The 23037-nt window shown below is 41.4% G+C and overlaps 1 protein-coding gene across 1 annotated transcript; it reads left to right on the forward strand.

The window, feature by feature from the left end:
- Positions 1-6770: 6770 nt before the first annotated feature.
- LOC139480008 (pancreatic triacylglycerol lipase-like) lies at positions 6771-21630 on the forward strand. Its single transcript, XM_071262978.1, has 7 exons — positions 6771-6901; positions 11037-11353; positions 13804-14035; positions 14129-14245; positions 17320-17439; positions 19317-19543; positions 21529-21630. Exons 1-7 carry the CDS (start codon positions 6853-6855, stop codon positions 21568-21570), a joined length of 1104 nt encoding a protein of 367 aa, XP_071119079.1. The 5' UTR covers positions 6771-6852; the 3' UTR covers positions 21571-21630.
- Positions 21631-23037: the final 1407 nt, after the last annotated feature.

Genomic DNA, 23037 nt, shown 5'->3' on the forward strand with positions numbered 1-23037 from the left:
TGTCAATACATGACCAACTTGAGGTCATACTGAGTTTATGCATAGCTGTTTTTTGTCAGTGCACCGAGTTTATTTTATCCATAGGACTATTAATCCTCACAGTTTATATTTGGTTTTATTGATTTAAATAAAACAGTTCTATGAATGTTAAACATTTGAATATCACTTTGATATGTATGTTATCACATTCTTATTCATGATGACTGAAGAGGCTTGAATTAATGCTAATTGTATAATTAAAAATGAGTGAGTGAATATGTTTTTAGGCACCATGAATGACCCATCGCGGTGGTTAAAGAAGATTTGAGTCCCTTAGCACACCCAGGGCCCCATGAAAGTAATCTTATAAAGGCAGAACGAAGTCAGAGAGTTTGTTTCGGGATGGTAGTTGTTCTATTTCAGGAACTGGACACAGTCAAGGGGAGCGTATCAAGGCTAGGTCACGAATTAGGTCGGTCAACATGGCGACCGTGTATACTCCACCACTCAGACAAGGAAGTAGGGAGCATCTCAACATCTCAAATGTGGTTAAGTAGACGTGTAAAAGGGTAAGAGATATGTCAGTATTGACGGAGATAACATTCTATCAATACAAAAAGCCGTTTATTTACTTATATTTAAATAATGTTGCTAATATATTATTATTTTGACAGTGGCAGTACATACATGTTTCATATGATTTTTATTAGTGTTTTTTTTCCAGTACATTGTTTTATTTAACTTAAAGATAACATTTAAGAGTTTGACCTGTTTACATCACAGTCTTAATACTTCTCCTGTTTACATCACATAGTCCCTATATCTCATATTTTAACTGTTTACAGCATGTTCCCTATTTCTCAACTGTTCACATCACATAGTCCCTATATCTCATATCTTAACTGTTCACTTCACATAGTCCCTATATTTCAACTGTTCACAATCACATAGTCCCTATATCTCATATCTTAACTGTTTACATCACATAGTCCCTATATCTCAGATGTTCACCTCACATACTCCCTAGATCTCAACTGTTCACATCACATAGTCCCTATATCTCAGATGTTCACATCACATAGTCCCTAGATCTCAACTGTTCACATGACATAGTACCTATATCTCAACTGTTCACATCACATGTCCCCTACATCTCAACTGTTCACATCACATAGTCCCTATATCTCATATCTTAACTGTTTACATCACATAGTCCCTATATCTCAACTATTCACATCACATAGTCACTATATCTCAACTGTTCACATCACATAGTCCCTATATCTCAGATGTTCACATCACATAGTCCCTAGATCTCAACTGTTCACATCACATAGTCCCTATATCTCAACTGTTCACATCACATAGTACCTATATCTCATATCTTAACTGTTTACATCACATAGTCCCTATATCTCAACTGTTCACATCACATAGTCCCTATATCTCAACTGTTTACATCACATGTCCCCTATATCTCAACTGTTCACATGACATAGTACCTATACCCAACTGTTCACATCACATAGTACCTATATCTCAACTGCTTACATCACATGTCCCCTACATCTCAACTGTTCACATCACATAGTCCCTATATCTCATATCTTAACTGTTTACATCACATAGTCCCTATATCTCAACTGTTCACATCACATAGTCACTATATCTCAACTGTTCACATCACATAGTCCCTATATCTCATATCTTAACTGTTTACATCACATAGTCCCTACATCTCAATTGTTTACATCACATAGTCCCTACATTTCAAGCATTTAGAGGGGCGGTCGGGTAGCCTAGTGGTTAAAGCGTTCGCTCGTCACGCCGAAGACCCGGGTTCGATTCCCGACATGGGTACAATGTGTGAAGCCCATTTCTGGTGTCCCCCGCCGTGATATTGCTGGAATATTGCTAAAAGCGGCGTAAAACCATACTCACTCACTCACTCACTCAAGCATTCAGATCAGATAGTCCCTATATCTCAGTTATCTCATGCTAGTACCAGTTCTTAATCCCCATTGTATTTTACATTAGCGGACATCCAGGACAAGCCACGCAACTATGTCACTTCTCAGTATTACTGTTGTATATATTTATTACTTAATCTGTGTCCGATGACCTTGGATGTATAAGCATTAGTCCAGAGACAAAAATAACAAGGTTCACCCTTAGCATAGCTTGGGTTAGGCCAGGTGCCCATGGCACGAACGCAACAACCACTACCACTATGTGCTGACCCTGGCACAAAACACTGCTTGTTCATCTAACTGTACACAGTAAATACATTGTACTTGTATATAACCAAGCCATCGACACTATGTTGTTACTTCCTACCGACAACCGTACACCGATCGACCCCTTTGCGTGTAGGAATATGCACGTCACGTCAACAACACGTCACGTCACGTCACGTCACGTCAACGTTAATTCAAAGTCACGTGTGTGTGCAACCCAAGAATGTTGGTTGAAAATTTCAGTCGAATCCAATACACATACAGTGTAAATCACTACACAGAATACAGAATTGTGCAGGTGCGTGTGCGAGTGCGTGTGCGAGAGCGTGTGCGTGTGCGTATGCCAGTGCGTGTGCGAGTGCGTGTGCAGCTGCGCGTACGTGTGCGTGTGCGAGTGCGTATGCGGAGAGGCGGGGAGGAGGTCTGGGTAGGCATGTTGTGCTTATGTAATCGGTGTTTATTGGTAATTTGAGGTGAAACTGGACTCACCACATAACAAATCTGACGTTTCATCGGCTTCATTATACCCCAGGCAATCCCCAGCCCCGGGCATACAATATGCCCCAACCTATCCCCCGGATGTTTTATTTACCCTTGTATTATGTACGACATTGCTGCCAGCTGTAAGAGTGTCGTAGATTCTACGTCCGCTTCTCCCGGTTGAACCAACCCGTTCACGTGTGTAGTCCGCTTGCTTCATCTCAACACGTCAACGTGCGTACATCTTCGCATACGTATCTATCTGTTTACATATAAACTCGCTGCCTATCTACCTGCGTGCATAATTACTCGCTGCCTATCTACCTGCGTGCATAATTACTCTCTGCATATCTATCTGCGTACATAATTACTCGCTGCCTATCTACCTGGGTACATAATTACTCTCTGCATATCTACCTGGGTACATAATTACTCGGTGCCTATCTATCTGCGTACATAATTACTCGCTGCCTATCTACCTGGGTACATAATTACTCGCTGCCTATCTATCTGCGTACATAATTACTCGCTGCCTATCTACCTGGGTACATAATTACTCGCTGCCTATCTACCTGGGTACATAATTACTCGCTGCCTATCTATCTGCGTACATAATTACTCGCTGCCTATCTATCTGCGTACATAATTACTCGCTGCCTATCTACCTGGGTACATAATTACTCGCTGCATATCTACCTGCGAGCATAATTACTCGCTGCATATCTACACCTGGGTACATAATTACTCTCTGCATATCTACCTGGGTACATAATTACTCGCTGCATATCTACCTGTGTACATAATTACTCGCTGCATATCTACCTGCGTACATATCTGCTTGCTTTCTCATCTATCTGCATATCTATCTACCTGCGTACATATCTTCTTACTTACATATATATCTGCTTACATACCTACGTACATATATACTACATCATATACCTACATATACCTATCTACTTACTTTCATATCTATCTGCATATCTGTCTTCCTCTTTACATAAATACCTGCTAACATACCTACCCACTTACATAAATTTCTGCGTGCATACCTACCCACTTACATAAAAACTTGAGTACATACATACCAACTTACATAAATACCTGCGTAGATACCTACCCACTTACATAAATACTTGGGGGCACGGGTGGCCAAGTCGTCTAAGGCGCCGCGATTCGCTGTGCAGAGTTGCGTCCCTTGGGCACGTCCCTTGGCCACGTCCCTTGGGCACGCCAGAAACCTATGAATATGGGTTTCTTTCCCGGTTCGCCACGATTATGTTTCTAGGTTTGTCAGCACCATACCCGTAGTCATGGGTTTCACCGAAGTGGTAAACGTCTGAGAACTGCATCACTTCGGGCTTTCCTCCCACATTAAGCTGATACGCCGCGATATAACTGGAATAGAGTTAAACCCTACTCACTCACTACATAAATACCTGCATACATACCTGCCCACTTACATAAATACGTGCGTACATACATGTACCTACCCACTTACATAAATACCTGCGTACATACCTACCCACTTACATAAATACCTGCGTACACACCTACTTGCGTATATATCTAGCTGTTTACATACCTACGTACTTACATACATATAATATCGTATACCTGCTTACATATCTAACTGAGATCCACCTGCGGACATATGTATACTTATATACCTACCTATCTATTTATCTTACATATCGACATATATCTGCCTGCTTAGATATCTAACTGAGATCCACCTGCGGACATATGTATACTTAACTACCTACCTATATATCTATCTTACATATCGACATATATCTGCCTGCTTAATTATCTATCTGTACGCTTATCTGTCTCTTAACCCATCTGCCTTCTTACAGCTCTAAGCACTTACATAATTATTATGTACTGCTTACATAAATACCTGTCTGGATGTCTATCTGCATACATATGTACCGGTATAATATTTTACCTGCATACATACATGGATACATATCCATCTGCATACAAGTCTACCAGCATACACATCTATATGATCACACTTTACGTGTCGACGAATCGCTTACATATCTACCTGCTTATACATGCATCTTCTGGCTTACTTACCAACTTACTGTTCTACATCTATAATGGCTAAATATCTATCTGCTTATAATGTATACCTACACCTGTTGCCTTACTTACCAACTTACTGTTCTACATCTATAATGGCTAAATATCTATCTGCTTATAATGTATACCTACACCTGTTGCCTTACTTACCAACTTACTGTTCTACATCTATAATTGCTAAATATCTATCTGCTTATAATGTATACCTACACCTGCTGCCTTACTTACCAACTTACTGTTCTACATCTATAATTGCTAAATATCTATCTGCTTATAATGTATTCCTACACCTGTTGCTTACTTACCAACTTACTGTTCTACATCTATAATTGCTAAATATCTACTGGCTTACAATGTATACCTACACCTGCTGGCTTACTTACCAACTTACTGTTCTACATCTATAATTGCTAAATATCTATCTGCTTATAATGTATTCCTACACCTGTTGCTTACTTACCAACTTACTGTTCTACATCTATAATTGCTAAATATCTACTGGCTTACAATGTATACCTACACCTGCTGGCTTACTTACCAACTTACTGTTCTACATATATAACTGCTAAATATCTACTGGCTTACAATGTATACCTACACCTGCTGGCTTACTTACCAACTTACTGTTCTACACATAAAATTGCTAAATATCTACTTGCTTACAATGTATACCTACACCTGTTGCTCAATTACCAACTTACTGTTCTACATATATAATGGCTAAACATCTTCCTGCTTACAATGTATACCTACACCTGCTGCCTTGCTTACCAACTTACTGTTCTACATCTATAATTGCTAAATATCTACTGGCTTACAATGTATACCTACACCTGCTGCCTTACTTACCAACTTACTGTTCTACATCTATAATTGCTAAATATCTACCTGCTTATACCTACACCTGTTGCTTACTTACCAACTTACTGTTCTACATCTATAATTGCTAAATATCTACTGGCTTACAATGTATACCTACACCTGTTGCTTAATTACCAACTTACTGTCCCACATATATACTTGCTAAATATCTACTTGTAGTCTTTGGAAGCTGGTTCACCTAGTGGTCAAAGCGTTCGGTCGTCACACCGAAGACCCGTGTTCGATTCCCCACAGGGGTGACAATGTGTAAAACCCATTTCTTGTGTCCCCCGTCATAAAAATGCTGGAATATTGCTGAATCTATACTCACTCACTTGTAGTCTGTCTGAGGTATTTCACACCTATCTTTGTCCCTCACACATTTCTCACCATTTGAGTACATGCGTCCATTTGATTTTAATGTCTATCCCCTTTTCTCGTCGTTTCGAGAACCGACAATCTGAAATAAAACGAAATTACGGGATTCAAAGCCCGGAAAGTATTATTTTTTCTTTTGATGAGAATATTGCAAAACATGTCAATCATCATGCAGTTCAGTTGCCACAGACGCAAATGTCGTCATCCACTGTAAAATGACGTCATAGAATTCTGGAGTGACGTAATATGTGTCGAAGCTTTTTGACCACACGTATACAGACAGCGCTAAGCAAAATGGTACCGATAACATTTTATGGCCTACACTGTCGTCTCCAAGTGAAATTCTACCCATAATCCATATTTCATAAATAGCACGCCTTTTAATATAATTGCAACTCTGCAACAAATAAGTAAGGATAAGAATTTATGGATGAACAACTTCTTTATTACAATTAAGAGCGTCGTTTCGGTGTAGGTTCTAACACCGTTATCAAGCAAGTACCCCAACTTCTAAATGCCTATCAAAGAAGTTATGCAACAAATAAGTACAGCACAAAAATCAATTTCGTTTGATCAGCTTGAAAAGAACACAAAACAAGCTTAGTAAGCACATTCAGACTGTATATATTGATACTGTGTACTCAGAGTCGGATGTAGCGTCGATTGCAATCGCGGAAATGTAGCTTTTAGTGGAGTTCCTGTCAGGAGACCTGGCGGCCGAGACTGGCGAGAGACGTGTGTGAGCTCCTGCTGACACACATTCTTGTGTATATATAAACATAGGTAGAACCAGCTTGGACACACTAGCTTCTGTAACCAGCAGACAATGGATGCCAACATTCTTCTGGTTTTCGTTTTCGCGAACGCTGTTCAAGGTAAGGAATTAGATTCCATATTATCATTTATGAAAGTCGGCTTTTAATTAAACTTAGCACATCAGGATACATGTTGAAATTGCTTTTCTAAGTTGAATGCAGTTGGTTTCGTAACTATAGCATTCGACAAGTTTGTTATAAAAGTATAACAGATAAATTGTTATATTCCATGCAAAACACAACTTGTCTGGTTATTATTGGTGATCCATCCGTCTGTCAATAACGCCTAAGACAGAATGCATTACACACCTATTACAACGTTAACAGATTAGAGATACGGTTTGTCGGCTATTCTTCGACACATGGTGGTCATATATGATATATTTAAATACCAGCTATTTAAAACAATGGGTCTACTGTTACACTGTTTCACGTGCTTGTCCCGTGTTTCATACATGTTATACAAGGTCAAGAATGACGTGATAATTTCTCCTCTACAAGATGCCTTTGTGTCTTTTCTGCGTTCACTGATGGATGACATTGTTTACATTGAATTCGTCTTTGTAAAAAAATAACATCAACACCAGAGAATAATCAGTCGCGAATGTCTATCAAAACAGAGCATAAACACATATTATTTTGATGTGCTTGGCTTAGCTATTGCGGTAACTAGAACGACTCGGCAAAAAATGATTCGGTTATTTACAAACCGCCGTCATATAGCTGGAATATTGCTGAGAGCAGCGTTAAAGAACAAACCAACTAACCATAACCAACCATAACTGCATAAAGCAGAGTCGATTGTACGATTCGGACTATATAATGATCATGTGTTTATGAACCACGGTCACATAGTGATGATACCAGGTGTTCGCATCCTGAACGTATCCTGCTCCACCAGTGGCACGCGTTGCAAACACATGCAAAGGCAGGTCAATTTGAAAGAAAGAAACGTCTCAGACTAAGGGTTACTTTTTATTATTGAAATTCGGGAAGAAGCCCAAACTCTCAAGTCATTCAGTTTAGTTCGTCGGAACGCGTACTCAATTTATTTTCGTAAATTGTTGATGTATACATAATAATGATTACAAATTGCAATGTGCATCTGCAAAATTAATTAACGTATTGGGATATGACTCTTCCTCTCCAGGGTATAAGAAACTGAAATTTCTGATTCCTAACAATTTGTTAACGTACATTCAAATACCTTGAACCTTTCTTTATTGACAGGTCTTTACAAATTGTAAATGCATTACCTTTTTCTCATCACTACCGACGGCGTGACTAAAACGTTCAACGCAATCATTCTCTCACATACCATTACGATTCAGCGTACAGGACTTCGACCTTCTTCAATGATGACCGCCTCCGTGGTCTAGTGGTAGAGCGTCCGCCCGGAGAGCGGAAGGTCCGGGGTTCGAACCCCGGCCGAGTCACACCAAAAGACGTTAAAAGATGGAACTTGTTGTCTGGCGCTCAGCATTAAGAGGCTAAAACAAGGACTGGTCGGCTCGGAGCCCAGTATACTGTGTCTGAGGGGGTATTCATGTTAAACTGCGGCATGGTATCTCAGTGAGCCAGCACTATAAATCGACATCAGTCCGAACTAGTACAAGCAGCCCAACACACACAAATACGTGCATGCACACGTCGTTATATAAGTGCAACAATCTTGGACGCGACGTTAAACCCACTTTCACCTCACCTCACTTCTTCAATGAGGAATTCAGTGCCATTTCAAAAGAAACTTTAAAAGGTTGTCAACAGCTCCTCATCCTTGACAAAAATAATTCAGACGAACAAATAATCATTTTGTTATTTCCTAATTTCATTCATGCAGTCATTGTAACATGTTACCTGATTTATATTTGCTCATACAAGTGTTCCCGGATATGACCGATGCTGTGACTAATGTTTGTAACAGTCAGTATTCTCGAGGTGTATTCAGGTCAACAGCCTGCTGCAAGGTCGCGTAAACAGACGTGCATGGAATGTAGGACCACCTCTGACACATCCTCTTTGCCTCATGATCATGAATGTGTTTGTGTGTGGATGCAAAGTCACATTCAAGTGTGATAATGGTATATGATTGTGACCCTGGCTACACGCTTTACTCCAACTGGTGGTATTATCGAACTGTTATTGCCCTGTGATAAACACTTTTATTTATTTTGATAAACACTCCTTTAAGATGAAATATTAATAAATGTTAAATGAACTACTTGTGTGTAAAATTCATATTGGTCTGCGTAAAATTTACATTACTATTGATTGGTAGATATTCATCAACAATCTATCAATCATATATTTCTCGAAATGAACCTCCCACGGTGGTAAAGAAGAAAAAGTTTCTTTACATGACAATAAACTTGTAGTTTATAAGATGTCGGTTATACTATAAGTATTTTTGGTGACATTTAAACATTTTGCTTGAAAACCTGTGTGAACATGTTAACAGTACATGTACATATACATAAGCACGCACGGACATATATAGTCACCCTCAAAGGTACTTATCTATCATACATATGAATTTTGCAAGGTTTTTTATATTTTTGTTCATTTCTGGTACTCTTGTTATTTTTAGGAAAGTGTGTATATTTATTCGAGGTTATTTGTATCTGGATTCACTAACAGCTTCACATTTAAACAGGTAGTGGAATTCATCGGCTGTAGCTGGCGACATACACAATTTTACATGTCCTAAATTCTCTACCTTTACAAAGCCAACGGCCAACTTCGACGGGTAGATTACGTTTGTAGATTCTATTTTTTAGAATAGGATGACGAATTTGCTTAGATGGCAGAAGAAAGTTTTCAAATGACGGGATATCTTTTAAATATTTATAATAATACCCTTTTGAACATCCACCCCAGCATCTAACAACCAACACAGCATCCAACATCCACCCCAGCATCCAACATCCACCCCAGCATCCAACATCCACCCCAGCATCTAACATCCACCCCAGCATCCAACATCCACCCCAGCATCTAACAACCGACACAGCATCCAACATCCACCCCAGCATCCAACAACCGACACAGCATCCAACATCCACCCCAGCATCCAACATCCACCCCAGCATCCAACATCCACCCCAGCATCTAACAACCGACACAGCATCCAACATCCACCCCAGCATCTAACAACCGACACAGCATCCAACATCCACCCCAGCATCCAACAACCGACACAGCATCCAACATCCACTCCAACATCCAACAACCGACACAGCATCCAACATCCGACACAGCATCCAACATCCACCCCAGCATCCAACAACCGACACATCATCCAACATCCACCCCAGCATCCAACAACCGACACAGCATCCAACATCCACCCCAGCATCTAACAACCAACACAGCATCCAACATCCACCCCAGCATCCAACAACCGACACAGCATCCAACAACCGACACAGCATCCAACATCCAACAACCGACACAGCATCCAACAACCGACACAGCATCCAACATCCGACACAGCATCCAACATCCACCCCAGCATCCAACAACCGACACAGCATCCAACATCCACCCCAGCATCCAACAACCGACACAGCATCCAACATCCACCCCAGCATCCAACAACCGACACAGCATCCAACATCCACTCCAACATCCAACAACCGACACAGCATCCAACATCCGACACAGCATCCAACATCCACCCAAGCATCCAACAACCGACACATCATCCAACATCCACCCCAGCATCCAACAACCGACACAGCATCCAACATCCACCCCAGCATCCAACAACCAACACATCCGACCCAGCATCCAACAACCGACACAGCATCCAACATCCACCCCAGCATCCAACAACCGACACAGCATCCAACATCCACCCCAGCATCCAACAACCGACACAGCATCCAACATCCACCCCAGCATCCAACAACCGACAAAGCATCCAACATCCACCCCAGCATCTAACATCCACCCCAGCATCTAACAACCGACACAGCATCCAACATCCACCCCAGCATCTAACAACCGACACAGCATCCAACATCCACTCCAGCATCCAACAACCGACACAGCATCCAACATCCACTCCAACATCCAACAACCGACACATCATCCAACATCCACTCCAGCATCCAACAACCGACACAGCATCCAACATCCACTCCAGCATCTAACAACCGACACTGTTACTACAACACTGAATATTTTTCTTCAGGATGGTTTATTTCTTCCTCCTCTCCGGAGCCAGGACGTGTCTGCTTCACCAGCCTGGGACGCTGCTACAGCAACGCCGCCCCCTACAACAATGTGCCGGGGTTCTTACCAGAGTCCCCGGCCATACAACAGGTGCAGTTCTGGCTCTACACACGGGGCGACACAAACCGCCCACAGACGATTTCGGCTGATTCGGATGCCAGTATTACAACGTCCAATTTCGATGCCCATAGGGAGACGAAGGTCATCATCCATGGGTTTGGGGAGTGGGGCAACAAGTCCTGGGTGAGGATCATGAAGGACACCATTCTTACACACGTGAGTTGCTCTTGGCACCATTCTTACACACTTGAACTCATATTGGCATCATTCTTACACACGTGATATCATGTTGGCATCGTTCTTACACACGTGAGATCATGTTGGCATCATTCTTACACACGTGAGATCATGTTGGCATCATTCTTACACACGTGATATCATGTTGGCATCATTGCTACACACGTGAGATCATGTTGGCATCATTCTTACACACGTGAGTTCATGTAGACATCATTCTTACACACGTGAGATGATATTGGCATCATTCTCACACACGTGAGATCATGTTGGCATCATTCTTACACACGTGAGTTCATATTGGCATCATCCTTGCACACGTGAGTTCATGTTGGCATCATTCTTACACACGTGAGATCATTTTGGCATCATTCTTACACACGTGAGTTCATGTAGACATCATTCTTACACACGTGAGATGATATTGGCATGATTCTTACACACGTGAGATCATGTTGGCATCATTCTTACACACGTGAGTTCATATTGGCATCATCCTTGCACACGTGAGTTCATGTTGGCATCATTCTTACACATGTGAGATCATATTGGCATCATTTTTGCACACGTGAGTTCATGTAGGCATCATTCTTACACACGTTGGGGGCACCGGTGGCCCAGTCGTCTAAGGCGCCGCGATTCGCTGTGCAGAGTTGCATCCCTTGGGCACGCCAGAAACCTATGATTGTGGGTTTCTTTCCCGGTTCTCCCGAATTATGTTTCTAGGTTTGTCAGCACCATACCCGTGCTCGTGGGTTTCACCGAAGTGGTAAACGTCTGAGACCTGCGTCACTTCGAGCTTTCCTCCCACATTAAGCTGATACGCCGTGATATAACTGGAATACTGTTAAAAGCGGCGTTAAACCTAACTCACTCACTCACTCACTCTTACACACGTGAGTTCATATTGGCATTATTCTTACGCACGTGAGTTCATGTTGGCATCATTCTTATACACGTGAGTTCATGTAGGCACCATTCTTACACACGTGAGTTCATATTGGCATTATTGTTTTACATGTGAGTTCCTGTTGGCTTTACTCTGTCACACGTGAGTTCATGTTGGCATCATTCTTACACACGTGAGACCATATTGGCATCATTCTTACGCACGTGAGTTCATGTTGGCATCATTCTTACGCACTTGAGTTCATGTTGGCATCATTCTTACGCACGTTGGTTCGTTTAAGAACTGCTTTTCACTTTGTTGAGTTCTTGGAGTATGGGGGCGGTCGGAAAGTCTAGTGGTTAAAGCGTTCGCTCGTCGCGCCGAAGACCCGGGTTCGATTCCCGAAATGGGTACAATGTGTGAAGCCCATTTCTGGTGTCCCCCGCCGTGATATTGCTGGAATATTGCTACAAGCGGGGTAAAACCATACTCACTCACTCACTCATTGGAGTATGAAGCTGGATCTGTGTGAACGTCCAATGGAAAAACCGTATATCGTGTAAACTTCACATCTAAAGATTAGATTGACGGCATTGCTTCACACGTGAGTTCATATTAGCACCATTCCTACAAATCGGAGATCATACTAGTACCATTCCTTCAAGTGTTCATTTTGGCACTATTCTTTCAAATGTGAGTTCATATTGACACCATTCTTTCACACAATATTTCATATTGTCACCATTACTTCACATGTGAGTTCATATTGGCACATTACTTCACATGTGAGTTCATATTGGCACCATTACTTCACATGCGAGTTCATATTGGCACGATTACTTTACTTGTGAGTTCATATTGGCACATTCCTTCACATGTGAGTTCATATTGGCACCATAACTTTACATGTGAGTTCATATCGGCACATTCCTTCACATGTGAGTTCATATTGACACCATTCTTTCACACAATATTTCATATTGGCACCATTACTTCACACAATATTTCATATTGGCACCATTCTTATACACATGCGTTCATATTGGCATGATTCTGTCACACTCTATTTCATATTGGCACCGTTACTACACATGTGAGTTCATATTGGCATCATTCCTATACACATGAGTTTATCTTGGCACCATTCACCTACTCGCTTACCTGGTGTCATCACTGTTAGATCCTCAGTCACAGACATGCCCACGATGCAGTCGGAGTCGTAAATCGACTCTGCTTTCGGCAGATGAATATAGAAAGGTTTTTTTGTCACTTATATTTACACACGAGAATAAATATTAGAACCGTTCGTACACACGAGAGTTCACATTGACACCATTCTTACACACATGAGGTCATATTGGCACCATTCTCACACATGTGAGTTCACATTTGCTGTTTTTTTCAAGTGAATGAGTGACTGATTTTAGTACTTATGTACTTGCCACATTGAATAGAGTGACATTGGTTTCGACAAAGATGTTTATTATATTGATGGATGGGATGGGATTATAGTGTGCTCTGCGTTTCCGTTTTGATACAGGATAATGTCAACGTGATCATCGTGAACTGGCGAGAAGGTGCCAAGCCCCCCGTGTACTTTCAGAGCGTCGCCAACACGCGAGTGGTGGGGACTCTATTGGAGAAACTCATCACGAGACTCAACACAGTGACAAGAGCCTCTTTTCAGAGCTTCCATTTGATTGGTCACAGCCTAGGGGCGCACGTTGCTGGCTATGCTGGGATGACGATAAATACAATTGGTAGGATAACAGGTACGTCATTGTGAAACCATGTCTTTTAATTAATTGTAAAATCAAAATGAAGGAGAATATTGCTTTCAGCAACCGTCATTTTTATATCTACAGGAATGGATCCAGCAGGTCCAAATTTCGACGATTTCGGAAACCAGGTCATCTTGGATGCAAGTGATGCCAGCTTTGTGGATATCATACACACAAATGCCAAACCTCTGCGCAACTTTGGTAAGCTGAAAAACAATATACCAATATACTCAATAAAACAATGTTATAAGGTACAACTGTCTCCCAGGAATGTATCAACAGTTACAAAATTAATGTAAAGAGTTCTGACACGCTTATCGGCTGTTCATATACATGGAATACATAGAAATATGGAGACCGAAAGTTCCAGGACTAACCCTTTTGTAAATGACTGTAATGTCATAAGGTGATGCTAGTCTAAGAATGCGAGCTCGCCACGAATAGCTGTAACATTGACGATGCGGCGTAAAGCAATATTTATTTATATCTTTAAGAATGTGAGAAAACTGTGGGTTTGAAAATTAATTGTCAGAGACGCATCCCTCATGGACCTTGCCACCCTCTCAGCGACCTGAGTGAACCTACCAGACCACACCCATGGGAGAGCCATATATTTGGGAGATGTTTCTGTGACTGTGGTTCAGGGTATGGTATACAGAGGACTATCTATGATCTGTGGTTGTGTTTCAGGGTATGGGATACAGAGGACTATCTATGATCTGTGGTTGTGTTTCAGGGTATGGTATACAGAGGACTATCTATTATCTGTGATTGTGTTTCAGGGTATGGTATACAGAGGACTATCTGTGATCTGTGATTGTGTTTCAGGGTATGGGATACAGAGGACTATCTATGATCTGTGATTGTGTTTCGGGATACGGGACTATGTATGATCTGTGATTGTGTTTCGGGATACAGAGGACTATCTATGATCTGTGATTGTGTTTCAGGGTATGAGATATATAGGACTATCTATGATCTGTGATTGTGTTTCAGGGTGTAGGATACAGAGGACTGTCTATGATCTGTGATTGAGTTTCAGGGTAAGGGATACAGAGGACTATCTATGATCTGTGTCTGTGTTTCGGGATACAGAGGACTATCTATGATCTGTGATTGTGTTTCAGGGTATGAGATATATAGGACTATCTATTATCTGTGATTGTGTTTCGGGGTATGGGATACAGAGGACTATCTATTATCTGTGATTGTGTTTCAGGGTATGGGATACAGAGGACTATCTATAATCTGTGATTGTGTTTCGGGATACGGGACTCTCTATGATCTGTGATTGTGTTTCAGGGTATGAGATATATAGGACTATCTATGATCTGTGATTGTGTTTCAGGGTATGGGATACAGAAGACTGTCTATGATCTGTGGTTGAGTTTCAGGGTAAGGGATACAGAGGACTATCTATGATCTGTGATTGTGTTTCGGGATACAGTGAGTGAGTGAGTGAGTATGGTTTTACGCCACTTTTAGCAATATTCCAGCAATATCACGGCGGGGGACACCAGAAATGAGCTTCACACATTGTACCCATGTCGGGAATCGAACCCGGGTCTTCGGCGTGACGAGCGAACTCTTTAACCACTAGGCTACCCGACCGCCCCGTTTCGGGATACAGAGGACTATCTATGATCTGTGATTGTGTTTCAGGGTATGGGATAGGGAGGACTGTCTATGATCTGTGATTGAGTTTCAGGGTAAGGGATACAGAGGACTATCTATGATCTGTGATTGTGTTTCAGGATAAGGGATACAGAGGACTATCTATGATCTGTGATTGTGTTTCGGGATACGGGACTATCTATTATCTGTGATTGTGTTTCAGGGTATGAGATATATAGGACTATCTATTATCTGTGATTATGTTTCAGGGTATGGGATACAGAGGACTATCTATTATCTGTGATTGTGTTTCAGGGTATGGGATACAGAGGACTATCTATGATCTGTGATTGTGTTTCGGGGTAAGGGATACAGAGGACTATCTATTATCTGTAATTGAGCTTCAGGGTATGGTATACAGAGGACTATCTATGATCTGGGATTGTGTTTGGGGATACAGAGGACTATCTATGATCTATGATTGTGTTTCAGGGTATGGGATACAGAGGACTACCTATTATCTGTGATTGTGTTTCGGGGTAAGGGATACAGAGGACTATCTATGATCTGTGATTGTGTTTCGGGGTAAGGGATACAGAGGACTATCTATGATATGTGACTGTGTTTCGGGATACAGGACTATCTATGATCTGTGATTGTGTTTCAGGGTATGAGATATATAGGACTATCTATTATCTGTGATTGTGTTTCAGGGTATGAGATACAGAGGACAATCTATGATCTGTGATTGTGTTTCAGGGTATGAGATACAGAGGACAATCTATGATCTGTGATTGTGTTTCGGGATACGGGACTATCTATGATCTGTGATTGTGTTTCGGGATACGGGACTATCTATGATCTGTGATTGTGTGTCAGGATACGGGACTCTCTAAGATTCGGATTGTGTTTCAGGGCATGCAATACAGAGGACTATCTATGATCTATGATTGTGTTTCAGGGCATGCAATACAGAGGACTATCTATGATCTGTGATTGTGTTTCAGGGCATGCAATACAGAGGACTATCTATGATCTGTGATTGTGTTTCAGGGTATGGGATATAGAAGACTATCTATTATCTGTGATTGTGTTTCAGGGTATGGGATACAGAGGACTGTCTATGATCTGTGATTGTGTTTCAGGGCATGCAATACAGAGGACTATCTATGATCTGTGATTGTGTTTCAGGGTATGGGATACAGAGGACTAACTATTATCTGTGATTGTGTTTCAGGGTATAGGATACAGAAGACTATCTATGATCTGTGATTTTGTTTCGGCATACGGGACAATCTATGATCTGCGATTGTGTTTCAGGGTATGGGATACAGAGGACTATCTATTATCTGTAATTGTGTTTCAGGGTATGGGATACAGAGCACTATCTATGATATGTGATTGTGTTTCGGGATACGGGACTATCTATGATCTATGATTGTGTTTCAGGGTATGGGATACAGTGGAATATCTATGATCTGTGATTGTGTTTCAGGGCATGGGATTCAGAGGACTATCTATGATCAGTGATTGTGTTTCGGGATACAGGGTTATCTATGATCTGTGAATGTGTTTCAGGGTATGGGATTCAGAGGACTATCTATGATCTGTGATTGTGTTTCGGGATACAGGACTATCTATTATCTGTGATTGTGTTTCAGGGTATGGGATACAGAAGACCACTGGTCATGTGGACTTCTTCCCTAATGGCGGTGTCAATCAGCCGGGGTGTCCCGACACCACCAGGGGCATCCTGCTCCTCCTCAACGGCGACACTGCAGGTAGGTGATGTACGGCTCTCGGTCCCTCCCTTCCAACACAAAAATACCTTACTTGAGCAGCGTCACGTTCATATCACTGGCCCTCTACTCCGCAATGTCACACAGACACACATGTCACAATTACAAATGATGCCCTCGAGTTTCAATTTGCTGATCAAGAAAAAGAAAGAATGTTCATGTTTACTGTTATTTGTCTTACGGGCAACTGTATTTTTCGAACCCTTAAAAAATATGTCTGTATTACTGAAATGAGAGTTCATGTGAGCATTTTTGTCAACATGAGTGAGTGAGTGAGTGAGTGAGTGAGTGAGTGAGTGAGTGAGCATATCGTCTAGATGTGGGAAGAAAGCCCGACGTGATGCAGGTCCTCGTTCACGGCTTTGATGCGGCGGAGGAGCACGGGTATTTGCATTTGGAAAAGAGAGGAATAATATCCATAAAATCACAGATTAACATAATTTTATTCGACAGTTGTTTCAATGGCGATCAGTTAGATCAGTGCCCGAAGCATTATCGAAAGTTATTTCCTCCATCGTTGACACAATTAAGAATAACAATAACAACAACAATAAAATAATAATTTTCACAGTTTTCTTAAACGAACCAAGGATGTGGGACATAAGCTCAATGTCAGTGATGATTTTCTTGATGGTTCTGTACTGCTGGACTGTACAGTGAGTGAGTGAGTATGGTTTTACGCCGCTTTTAGCAATATTCCAGGAATATCACGGCGGGGGACACCACAAATGGGATTCACACATTGTACCCATGTCGGGAATCGAACCCGGTTCGTCGGCATGACGAGCGAACGCTTTAACCACTAGGCTACCCGACTGGACGGTACAGAAATGAGTGTCAACCAAGCGAAATGCCATATCAAATCGGCCCAAACTCAGCTCTTCAAGGAGGGGCTATCTGAACGACCACTGCATAGAGGTTATGTGCAGTGTGTTGAGAAGATCAGCAACCCCGCAGAGTTCTTCGTTTGGGTGAAGTCGTCTGGCCTGAAAAGTGAAACAGAAGGTTTTGTGTTTGCTGCTCAGGACCAGTCAATTCCCACTCGAAACCGTCAATGTGTGATTTTGCATCAAAATGTTAATATGAAATGTAGATAATACAATGAATTTAATGAGACTGTCCAACACATTGTCAGCGGATGCCCCGCTTTGGCACAAACACAGTATCTTAAACGACATGATGGTGTAGCTCGATCATTTTATTACCGTCTCCGCCATGGTTGTGGTTTTGACACAGAGGTCCACCCATGGTACACCCCGGAGTATGTAGAGAGCGTCATGGAAAATGATAAATACCAAATTCTTTGGAATAGGCCCGTTTACAGCCTTAGACGTATCCAGTCCAACAAACCTGATCTTGTCCTTTTTGATAAATCCAATGAAATCATTTATAGAATTGAATTTTCTGTCCTTCTGACACTCATGTAATGTCCATAATTCAGTAAAAACATGGCAAATATGCAGACCTCGCTTTCGAAATGTCACGCTTGCATCCCAAGTACCAAGTTGTCCGACTCCCCATTGTTCTCGGTGCCTTAGGTTTGGTACCTCCCAATCTGTTGACTGACATCGGGAGAGTACCCGGGTTTGCTACCAGGAATACAGCCCTTCTGACAATCTGGGTAATGCAGAAGGCTGCAGTGTTGGGGAGTCTTCACATTCTCCGAAAAGTTCTGGGTGGGTTTGACAAGGCAGGGCTTCCTGGGAAAGTCCCATTCGCTGTCTAGGCTGCGTGTAGAGAGGGCAAGGGCCCTGAGCTGATGATTAGCCTAACCAGCCTGGCTGTGCCAGGATCACCCAAACCCTCCTTGCTGCATTATATATTTTTAATCTTTTTTTAATATGTTATTTCATGTTCAGCGGCTGTGACGTCATTGGCTTGTAGTCACGAACGAGGATTCGTGTATTTCATCGCTTCTATAAACGGGACCCTTTTTGAGGCGTATCCTTGCGCCAGTAAGTCCGCCTATCAGCGAGGCCTGTGCAGGTCATGTGACAGCGGGTGTGCATACATGGGTTACTACGCCGATGAAACTAGTCCCAGAGGTACATTCTATCTGTCAACGGGATCCGATTGGATACAATATGTAAGTAGGCATGGAAACATGTTGCACAGGAGTCAGATTCTTTAGGCATGTAGACTTCGGATCAGGATTCGTAGTTCGAACCCAAGTTAAATGTTCACCTCCACCACCTACGCATATTATTAGTCATGACTTCTTTAGTTGCAGTACACGGTTTCTTATTATGCTCCAAAGATTGACCAATCAGAGAGCAGAACCAAAAACCCCACATGAGCCCGTATACCATCAGTAAAAATCCAAGATGGTTGTTACTGACCTGATATGAGACAGTATACCGTCAGTAACAGCCATCTTGGATTTTCCAACACTCACTTCACATATTTCACATTAAATTCTGGTACAGAAATACGTTATTTGACACTGTTTTGTGTTTTAATATTATTCATTGTGATGCGCAAAAACATTTATGTTTAAATAAACCACGTTCTTGACTTTTTAAATAGAAAATATGGAGAAAAAGCTTACAACGGAGGTCACTGAGTTACAAACAAGAAAAACGTGACGCAATTACGTTACCATGCTATAAAATAGATTGCTGAGCAGCTCGTCGATAGGGGAAAGCGGACTGCTATCAAGTTACAGTTGCCCGCAGATTTCTGTTAACATGCGGGCGTTTTTATGAAATTCTATCCATTTTAGCTGTAATACTTGTTTAAACATTCACATTTAGTGCATTATATATTCCATTGTTAACGTTTATGTTTACATTGAAGCGTTGTATCGGAAACATATGTACTGGTCCTGTTGTACTGGTTGTACGTTTTGTCATGACATGTGCGATAAAGAAACAAACTAGTGTAAACTTTTCGGCATAATAAATTCGCTGTGGTGTCTTTAGTGGCTGTATGCGGTGTCATATTAGGTTAGCAGAAGAATATTGGGCGAGGTATGAGCTAACCTAATATGACACCGTATACAGCAACACTATACAAAACCATAACGAATTTATCATGCCGAAAAGTTGACACTGTCTTGTATCCATTTCGCATTTGGCATGCCAATATGAAAACTTGACACTTCCAACCGTTGACGTTAGGGCTCAAAGGGAGACTACTCTTCAAACCTTAGAGGCCAAACCTGTTGACAATTTTAACTATATCCTTCATCAATAAAGTCACGAACATGATCTAAAAATAGGAATTAAGTCCTTGCACATCACAATTAAAGACTTACGAACACAAAACAGTGTCGAATAACGACTTTCTGTACCAGAATTTTCATGTGAAATGTGTGAAGTGAGTGATGGAAAATCCAAGATGGCTATTACTGACGGTATACGGTCTCATGTTAGGTCAGCAACAACCATCTTGGATGTTTACTGACGGTATACGGGCTCATGTGGGGTTTATAGTTCTGCTCTCTGATTGGTCAATCTCACTTTGAGGCATTATAAGGATATATATAGGAGTCGTCTTCACAATGTACGTACAATTCTTAAATGGTTTCTCTCAAAGAAACAGAGCGACAAACCACTTTCAATTACAGTAAAGTACGGTTATAACGAACTCAAAGGGACTACTAACTTTAGTTCGTTATAACCGTAGTTCGGTATAAGCATATATACAGCATAACTAAAGCAAATAGTCGGGACCAAAACGTAAGTTCGTTATATCCGCCAGTTCGTTATAAGCGTGTTCGTTATAACCGTAGTTTACTGTGTCATAACCTATCTCTACCAAAAGCTGAGTCCATTAAACAATTATTATAAGCATGCGTTTATTGATCAGTGTCATTTCGTGATGAGCGTATCCTGCCCCACCAGTGGCACCTGGCACAAACACATGCAGAGGCAAACATCTGAGCAAACAAGGAAACAGGGGAAGGTTCGCCTGATTATGTCCACAAGTGTGTCAGCACCACAACTGATGACGTTAAAGATATATCTCCTGAATCTATGTCAATAGGCTCGACACAGTTACCTCCCTTACACCGTTTCTTTTACTACACCATAAGGGACTTTTTCACCTTCCGAACCCTTTTTGTTGCAGCCCCAGGACACCTCGATGGGAGTCCTTGCAGCCATCAATTGATGTCCCCGATATTCCTTCATTCTTTCCTGTGTATTTAGAATTTCCAGAATAAAGTTGATATTGTCCAGAAAATGGGACTTTCACATATTCCATTTTTTCTCTGACGGAGCTGGGAGGCCACAGGCCAAAATACTGTCACGTTCACAAGATATGAGCAGTTGGTGTTTCAGAGCAGTCCAAAGGAGTAATTTACAATTTTTTATGACATTGTTTATACAGATGCTTGTGTGTGTGTGTGTGTTCACAATACGTGCGTATTTAAAGGAATTCATCTTCTTTGTTTTCGGGCGGTTGGGTAGCCTGGTGGTTAAAGTGTTCGCTCGTCACGCCGAAGACCCTGGTTCGATTCCCGACATGGGTACAATGTGTGAAGCCCATTACTGGTGTCCCCCGCCGTGATATTGCTGGAATATTGCTAAAAGTGGAGTAAAACCTCATTCACTCACTCACTCACTCTTTGTTTTCAGTCGCTATATGGCTGAAATAATGCCACTGTGACGTTTAAGTTTGACTTTTTTCTCACATACGATTTATTTGCAAGAGTACAAAACGGTACAGGCATAAAACGTTTGATTAATTACTTTTCACATTATAACGTGAGTTTGTTATATTCAGCAAGGGAATACACCCATTAGACGAGACTCCTTATTTTAATTCATTTGCTGATTCCCCGACCCTTAAGGTTCTACTACACCAAATCAGAACCAGTTGGGACAGTGCGGTTTTCGTAGCCTTCAGTGCAAATCGAGAAATACCTGCATGCTGTGATTGGAGGATATTCTGTAAGATTTTATGTCGTTTAAATGTACATCCATCCAGTTATTAAAACTGACCATGTTTTTTCTATATTTAGTACTGTCTTTTTCAACATGATGACTTCTGCTGAATGTGATCACAGCCATTTTCAAGTAGGTGACATTTAGTGCGAAACTGGGGGCGGTGTGTTTAGCTTCCTGTACTCGGAAAAGGAGCTGGCTAAGCTGGTCATTTTTTATGATTTTATTGCTGCTCTAAGGCCAAACTGTGCACACACGTACACGTACAGGTAATAGCTGTTGAATGTTTAGTTATTTTAAAAAATACTACTATAGAAGTCAATGGGAAAACGTTTGGTTGTGTGTAACTTGTAGTAATGAAAACTGAAAAATATCAGGCTGGGTGTGTTGATGGTGGGTCATCGTACCATGACGGAATTGATCGTTGCTCATAATATCAATCACTGGATTGTCCAGACACGTCATATGGCTGGAATATTGTCGAGTGCAGGGGTAAACATGAAACAAAACAAGATACTAGTAAACAAACCGTATGTTGTCGAAGATCAGAATCTAGATTGGGAGTGGTGTCATTCAAGGTGCTGTTACGTTGGACAGAAAATACCAAATACCTAGAACGTTGTTATTTAAGGAGTGACAACATTCCATTGTTTATTCTTAAAATGTATTTGTTTTATACAATTAAATCTTG

The sequence above is a fragment of the Haliotis cracherodii genome, unplaced genomic scaffold (genome assembly GCF_022045235.1).
Source record: "Haliotis cracherodii isolate W230 unplaced genomic scaffold, xgHalCrac1.p SCAF_4, whole genome shotgun sequence".
Lineage (NCBI taxonomy): Eukaryota > Metazoa > Mollusca > Gastropoda > Lepetellida > Haliotidae > Haliotis > Haliotis cracherodii.